This window comes from Aplysia californica, unplaced genomic scaffold (assembly GCF_000002075.1).
Source record: "Aplysia californica isolate F4 #8 unplaced genomic scaffold, AplCal3.0 scaffold00050, whole genome shotgun sequence".
Classification (NCBI taxonomy): Eukaryota; Metazoa; Mollusca; class Gastropoda; order Aplysiida; family Aplysiidae; genus Aplysia; species Aplysia californica.
This window is the reverse complement of record NW_004797320.1, coordinates 223,927-232,357: the sequence shown is the minus strand read 5'-3', so window position 1 is coordinate 232,357 and position 8,431 is coordinate 223,927. Positions and strand designations below refer to the sequence as shown.

The 8,431-nt window shown below is 40.8% G+C and overlaps 1 protein-coding gene across 1 annotated transcript in view; it reads right to left on the bottom strand.

Moving 5' to 3' along the window:
- Positions 1–8,431, bottom strand: part of LOC101854150 (golgin subfamily A member 7) — a 15,203-nt gene that overhangs the window by 5,238 nt on the left and 1,534 nt on the right. Inside the window, exon 2 of the mRNA XM_005092636.3 lies at positions 592–757. Coding sequence (XP_005092693.1) covers positions 592–699 — 108 coding nt within the window. The 5' untranslated portion in view covers positions 700–757. The remainder of the gene's footprint in view (positions 1–591; positions 758–8,431) is intronic.

The window sequence follows — 8,431 nt, the reverse complement described above, 5'->3', positions numbered from 1 at the left end:
ATTTACAATTCTACTGTGCTTGAACGAGAAATGTCCCCCCTTTGGGAATGGCCTAAAGACACTACAGTCATTGGCACTGCCCCAGGGGTGTTAAATTTCCCGGTAGTTCTTTTTTCTTGAATTCAAACAATACTAGATGCTTGATATCCACTGTTTTTTCTACAAGAGCACAATATGACTGATTCACACTCTTTTAAGCCATACCTAGATGTTGAAGTTACTCTTACAATTAATTTCTAAGCTGACAAGTCTTTTCAGACTTTGGGGAATAATTCAAAACTTCCCCCCACACAGATGGTTACATGTTCATCCGTTCACTCTTTTTTCACTTTTTCAACTTTAAGGCCATCTTTGAAAGTGGTACACAAAAAACATAATTTGATCATTTAAAAGTGATCTTTAATTCATCCTTTTTTCACTGGAAGATTCTTAATCTTTGCTACTCCAGGAACTGAACTGCAAAAAGTGCAAAGTTGCTCAGACACGAGAATCAAACCAGGTACGGTAAACCTTTGAAATTCAAAAACATTCTGTGACCATAAAATTTACCTGAAAAGGATAGAAACTAATAACACATTCTCGTGAACTTACCCTTCCTTCCAGTTCAGGTGGATACCTGGTTTGGAACTTGACAGGTATGCCCTCTGAGAAATCTCTTTGTATGAACACTTTCGTGTGAGGTGATCTCTGTGTATCCATAGTCCAATGCTGATTTCAACAGGAGCTGCAACTCCAGGGAGAAAGAGTCCTCAAATATCTGAAAATAAATCAAACAGCTGACTTTTATTGTTATAACGGTAAATGAAACCTTTGCCTTTAACCTTGACCTACAGAATCTGTTGTTTATTTTGTCTGGTTTGATAATTCATTCTTTCTTAAGGTGTGTGTGCATGGTAGGAGGGATGGGGCTGTATGCACAAAATGTCAAGCAAATGGGTTTGATTACTTAGAATCTAAAACAATTTACTTTTCTTTCAAGACTATAATTTAGAAAAGAAGAAAACAACTGTACTGTGTGAGAGTAAAATTTAAAGAAAAGGGTACTTTACATGCAATACAAAGACTACTACATGGGCACAGCTTTCCTTCTACAACGTATTGTTTGGAACAGCTTGAAAGTATTGTTTCCATACACCATAGCTATTTATATAATAACTGCAACATTTAAAGATTTTAACCACCAGTATTTGAAGGGAATAGTCACGTGGTGAAAAAAATAATAGATAATGTCCTAGATCTAATTTGTCCAACCAAGCAGACCACACAGAAAAGAAGTATCAGTTTCCTCCTACTCAACCATCCAGCCCGGCCAACCAAGTATTTATCAATAAACAAAACAAGAGCCTTACACTGATTTTATTTGAGATTTGACAATGTGACAAAGTGACAAACAATGCAGAAGTCGCAGTGTTCAGCATTATGGTTCATCAGGGGTCACATACACACATCACAAAATGACAACAATAATCCCTCTCTATCATCTGTGTGTTAGCGTATTTTCAAATTCAAGCTATATATTATATATATGTGTGTGAGGCAGCGTGGTGAAATCAGGCGCTCGCGAAATTACAGAAATCGGAGAAACAGACAATTTTCCGCTAGTTTGGAATTTTTTTTCTAATTTTTGTTTTTTGGCTGAACACCTTGTATTGTATATCCACGCCCACACCTTTGGTTTCCATGTTTCTACTAATTTCCTGTTTGGGTGGTTGGGGCACATTCTTTTGGTTCTTTCAAGGAGCTCCCAAAACTGCTTTATCTCTGCGAATTCCCAGGGGCTCAATATTTGAAAGAATTTCACATGTGGCACTAGGTGTAGATCTCATGCCACCGTTTATGAAACAAAGGGTATTATACTTAGAACCTTGTCAAGGGTAATGCAAGTAGTTGTGAGTAGGCTATTGCTGAATTCCAGGGAAGATCGGACATAACCAAGGAATAGAGCTCTTAGAGTTTGTTTGTCTGATGACCATGAACTGCTTACGGGTTTCTTTAAAAGCTAGAGTCTTCTTTTCACCTTGTCTCAAGTTCTTTATGCTTTCCACTTGGCTTTTCAAGGTCAGACTTTGGTAAAGTTTGACTCCTAGGTATGTTGGTGGTTCTTCTTTCGGAAGATTTTCATTTTATATCTTCAGTTGGAGTTTATCTTTGGCTGTTTTATGGCTCTTTGTAAAGATGGTGTGATACTGTTTTTGTGAGGGGTAGGGGTAGGATTGCAGGATTAACTGAGATTGTTTTGTAACATACGATTGCAAGATAAGATGGTAGGCAGTGGCTACGTTCACAGTGCCCTGAATGTAGTTTGCAGGCTACATTCACAGCACCTTGAAAGTAGATCTAGTTTGCAATTTAAGAACGAGCTTGCTCATTTCACCACCTACCCTCTTCCCTTTTGCTTCCTCATTTAAAAAAAAAAAAAATTTCACCCCTTCCTACCCCTCTTTCCGCCTTGGCCTTCTTCCATTCTCCCTTGTTTCTTAGAGCAGCCTTTATTTTCAAATTGTCAAGGGCCACAGGGTCTCCACACGGGAAGAGGAAGTCGTGTTCCGCGCCCTGAGTGAGCGAGGACTTGTCAACTGTGCCCGCCTTTGCCCTCCATGGCGTAAACTCCGTTGCAGTCGGAGCACCGCTGCATTATTTTTCATACTAATCATACAACTCGTATTCTTATGCTGTTTCCTCATTGACTATGTGCGACCATAGCGTTTCAGTCATGCCTCTGTGCCAATGGTAGATGATTCAGGGCGCCATGAACGTAGCCTGCAAAAGTAACTGCGGTGCCATGAACGTCGTCACTGCAAATATGAATGATAGGAGGAGGATAGACAATGGGTAATCCTTTCAGCGGTCACGAGTTTGCAGTGAGACCGCACAAGACTTCCGGTAGATGACTCACAGGAATGCCAGATTGACATGTTTTTTATTTTTATTATTTTGTTGCTATGTTACTGTTAATTATTTAAATAAATATAAAATACATAAATACAGTAACCGTGATTTAAATTCTTGGCAAGACTGAAGAATTCCGGATTGGACCAGCGGATGGGGACTAGGCTACTTTTGCCGAGATCTCTCTGCGTCTCAACCTTAGGAGTTGATGACTTTCCCCATTTTTTAATCAGTAAATTTGTACTTATGCACCCACACAGATGCATTGATTTGAGGGCTAAACTGTCACAATTTTTGCTGTACCACGTATGGACACTAAAACCCTTGCAATTATCAATTGATTTCAGGTATATCAATCCTAATTGCCAGAACATCAAATCATTGTGAAATGCAGGGGGGCATGCCCCCCTGAAACCCCCAGATTCTTTTTAGGTCGGGGGGGGGGGGGGGGCACCCCCTGAAACCCCCCAGGTTGTTAAATTAAGTCAAATAATCGGTCCCTGTGGTTTTAAGCACCCTACATAATTTAGCAAAATTTGATCTTTTTTTCATCATAAAATCTGATTATTTTCCTTTACCATTCTTTGTTAAAATTAACAGAATCGCATAATTTCACACTTTTGGGCTTAGTTCGCATAATTTCAGAGTTTTTCTTGCACAACAGGGACAGAATATTATATTCAAACATCAATAAATCAATAACTATTGATTTGCGGCAAAAATGAAGGCCATTATTCGTGTTCAGCACGCAAAATACTACTAGAAAAGGAAGTATAAAAATGTGAACATGAGACGGGTGCAAGAGTAAAAAAAAAAATCTTTTGAAGTCTCTCAATGAAGAATCTCGGAACGGTAGATCTATTCATTGTTAAAAGTTTGTCAGGGGGGAGGGACCCCTGAACACCCCACCCCCCATCCCCTGCCCCCCATTCTCCCGAAATAATCAAAAATTCATCGGCACATGTTCTCACAACTTACGAGGCAATGTCGTTGGCCGAACGTAAACTTTACAAAACCGTAGTAATTGGGACCGCAGAAGGCAAGGATTACCGACGATAGCACAGTTCAGTAGAGGTAGGGTTAGTAGCCTACAAGCATAGATGAACAGAAGTACCAATGGGGCTAAAATCGGATCCAAACCAAATTTGGCTGTCAAGCTGTTAATTATTAGTTCTAGGTGCATGATTGAAGAATACCGGACGAGCGGATTAGGACTATTTAGATTCTGCTAATAAAACCTTAGGAATTCATGATTTTCCCACGTTTTTAATCTCTCAATAAATATTATGAACAATCTCAGGGACTGGTAGCCTAGCTATTCATTAAAAGTTCGAAGTGACCATTTCTCCGAACGTTCTGGAAAATAAACTTGCACTTTATTTCTCCGAACAGAGTCCGTTCTCGAGATTTTTTGGTAACTTACGAGATTTAGGCGTCATATTTCATTTTGTCATTCTGCAAGGAATAGAAGCATTTTTTGCATCGTATTCAATTGCTAAAGCTTAGAGATTTTTAAATGTCAGAATATTTGACAGATATACTATACTTCAATTGTCTTGGGGCAACGATCCGTTTTCCCAGACCATACTTCATTTGAAAATGCCTTCAAAAGGTACAGCAAGAAAACAAGACTGATCGACATTGGCAGTAACCCATTTTTTTTTGCATTTAGTCACGCAAGAAAAACTAAAATCCTTTATGTAAACAACCCCCCCCCGTTCACACCTTACACACACACCCACTCACACACGCCCCTCCATTCGCAAATCATCAACAAATCTCGAGAACGGAAACCGTTCTGAGAAATAGAGTTCAAGTTTATTTTCCCAAGTGTTCGGAGAAATAGAGCCGCCTTAAAAGTATACACATCAGGGGCAGGGGGTCTAGCAATGCCAATCGGCTTTCCTGCGCGGCGAAAATTTGGTCACCGTTTGCAGGCGATTTTGCAGACCCAGCCGAAGCATAGGTGACTAACTTTGTCAACCTCGGCCTGCTCTATTTCCGAACCAATCCGAATGAAACTCGGCAACCAATCAGAAAATAGGGAAAACTAATGATATCTGGACGTTGAAGTTCGTACACATAAATTACGAAGTGACTATTTCTCCGAACGTTCGGAGAAATAGTGCCGATCTTTATTTCTCAGAACGGTTTCCGGCTTCTGGTCTCGTGATTTTTTGCCGATTTATTGCGAGAGTTCGGCTCCAACTTTCATTCTGCCTCTGATCTGGGAAGGAACACCGCATGGCAAGCCCGCCTACAGACAACCTTCAGTAACACCCACCACACACACCACCATCATGCACATGTACACACACTAACTAAACATGACCAGTGGGCAACTTTTGAACGTATGACGAGCTGAGCTGTGGATGGACAGACAGTGTGAGTGAAAGAGCGGGTGAAAGGAAGAATATATATATATATGCGAGTGTATCCACAGGCGACAGCAACTACAAGACGACGACACTGACCCCCCCCCCGGCCTGGTCCACAGCTCACGAAAGAAAGGAATGCAGCTCAGGCAGTGTTTTACCATAGATATTATTGTCCATGGTTCGCAGGGTGCAAGGGAATGAGTGAGATTTTCATTGTGTGTGCCTGGAGGGAGGGGGTGGGGTATGAAAGTCATGCGGACAGGGATGAGCCGCGGGAGAGAACACGGGAATTGAATGAATGAGTGAAACTGAAAGAGACGAACGACTCATGAGCCCTAGAGTGAATGGATCCTGTGTTTCTATTTTGTATACTTTGAACTGTTACTGAATAAAGGCTGAAATAAAGCCCCAAAAACAAACACACACACACACATGACTCCTCACTCTCCACTTACTACCACACACAGACACACTCACACACGCACCAGGGGCGAAGGCTGACTTGTTTGACAGGGTAATCAAAGTGAAATGGGACCAGATAGGGCCTTAAGATATCACACTCACACAAGTCACAAGAATCTTACTGGCACTGGATGCGGCAACTCTTGAGTTGTGAATGAAAACAAATCCTGAATTCATGTTGTATGCTTGTTCAACCGCTAAAATAATCGGGAAAGTATTTAATTAAATATTTATTCTAACTAACCTTAAATTTAACTTTAGATTTGAACACACGAACACCAAGGAAAGAAACACAGATGTCAGCACTACAATGGCATGTTATACCAGACAGCCGAAACACTTTGGTAGAGTACGCCAACTATCAATTTTTTATTTCACATTTGGCTGTTTTTTGTCTAGCTTTTCGTGGCCGAGCCGCTGTCATAATCGACGTCACGATCTGATTATAGGACGTTAAAAAGTCGAGGAAAAAAACAAGCACTAGCAGTGTAGTAGCAGGAGTCAAAGGATTATTAGGAGTTAGTTCCCTTCACATCTGTGAGGTAGACTCGACCAGTGTAATAGTTCGCTTAGATAATCAGCGCGTCTGGGTGCTTATAACTGTGGCCCGAAAGGGGTGAATATGCGACAATGAAACAGTTCTGACTGCTATGCACATGTTCCCTTCAAATCCATTGGTTGACTCTTCCAGCCTCACTTTAAGCTTACTTAATGAAAGCTTGTGACTGCTTATGGAGTGGCCCGATAGGGGCGAACAGGCTATTTCTGTGGCAATGAAACGGTTTTGAAGGTTAGGCATAGTCTATTGTTCATTGGTGATTATGAACGTCTTTTTACATTTAATTTATGAGGTTTACGTCTATGGGTGAATTTGACTGCGACAATGTTTCAAAATTAGGAAGGGAAGCAGTGATTTGATTATATAGACGCTTCACCTCTGACACGCACATACATACACACACACTGTACACACACACACAGGAGCAAATTTTTGGGTCTATATCTATAAATTATCAATTTTCAAGAGCTAGTCTAGAGATTTTTAGATGAGTGTAAAAATGTAAAAAAGAAAGGTTTCACAAAACAGAAAGAAATCAAAATTAGAACAGCCCATAAACAACAACAAACATTATTAAAAAATAAGGGCGAATGTCCACCTGTCCGAAGAAGATTGGCTGTTTTAACCCTAAATGTGCGTAATTTTTAAAAACGTACAGACAGGACATTACGTGTAAATTATGGAATCACACACATTAAGGGGCTTTGCCAGTGTCAGTACATTGGTCGCAGCAGTTACAAACGCATGCCAGTTCTATGTGTCGTTATCAATAACCCTCCGTAGATCTAGATCTAGATCTAGACAGCACACGAGTGAACACAACACATTACGTTTAAGAGCAGTACCCTTCATAGGCAACACGCCATATCTGTAGCGAAAAACTGTTTGGAATTGTAGCATTTCTTTTTGTATATAAATATTTACTGAGGATATTTTTTGGACCGCTTGAACAATATTGTATACGAACAATCTTTGGTAGGCCTATATTATAATTATAGATCTAGAAATCTATAATATCCGAAATTTGCGAGAAAGGATGAGATTTCAGAGTGTTCGGAAAAATAGTGCCTAGCTTTATTTTTCCCGAACGTCCCGGGGTGAGAATAGAAATACGATCGACCTCTCACCCCGGGTGAGACTTGCCACCGTAGGCTATTCTCACCCGGTTTGAAACAAGACCTGTTTTTCTTAATTTCGGAATACTTTCTATCGATGTGGATGATCAAATGGATAAAGGCAAAGAAAAGATTACGATAGCACAAAAGTAAGCTAATTTTATCGACTACAAAGATGCTATGGCTATTTCACTTTTCGAATCGAGCCGAACAACGGGGTCGCCATTTTGTTTTGCCCGGAAGTTCTCGCAAGATCTACTCCTCCCCTCTTCTCTCTCTCTCTGTCTCTTTCTGAATAGTGTCTATCGGTGTGGACGATCAAATTGACCAAAACAAAGTTAAAAAATAATGTTAAAACACAAAAGTAAATTAATTTGGTTGTCGATGTCCAAAGATGCTACGGCTATTTAACTTTTCGAATCGAGCCGAACTACGCCACGCGGGTCGCCATTTTGTTTTGCCCGGAAGTTCTTGCGCTACTCCTCTCTCTCTCTCTTTCTCTCCACTGCCCACAGACAAAATTGTACGCTTTTAGTAAGCTACTTGTAATGGAACGTTTGTTCACGGCACAGAATTCTACAATTTTTCTGTTATCACAGTGTAGAATTCTGTGGTTTAGGAACGCAAAATTTGTTGGCCTAGATCTAGGCTATAACGGTGAACGCGCACCGGGTGAGAATAGCCAAAAGACTGGCCTGCACTATTCTCACCCCGGGTGAGAATAGAGGTGGCCTTCGGAGAAATAGTGCCCAGATTTTTTTTCCCGAGCGTTCGGAGAAAGAAAGGCTGGATCCAAGCAGATCGGGTCAGCGGGGCCGAAGGCCCCATCGCGGCCGATGAATGCGCGGTGATTTCGGGATTATATTACGGCTATAAATGGAAGGGATGGCTCCCTATATAGAACGCCTTGGTCTAAAAAGACAAAAACTGACGTTTTGGGGTTTCTAGACTTAAAAAATGAATTGAGCGACCCCACAAAATGCTAAAGTGTAACTTTAGCTGTTCGGGAAATTGAAATGAGAACTTGA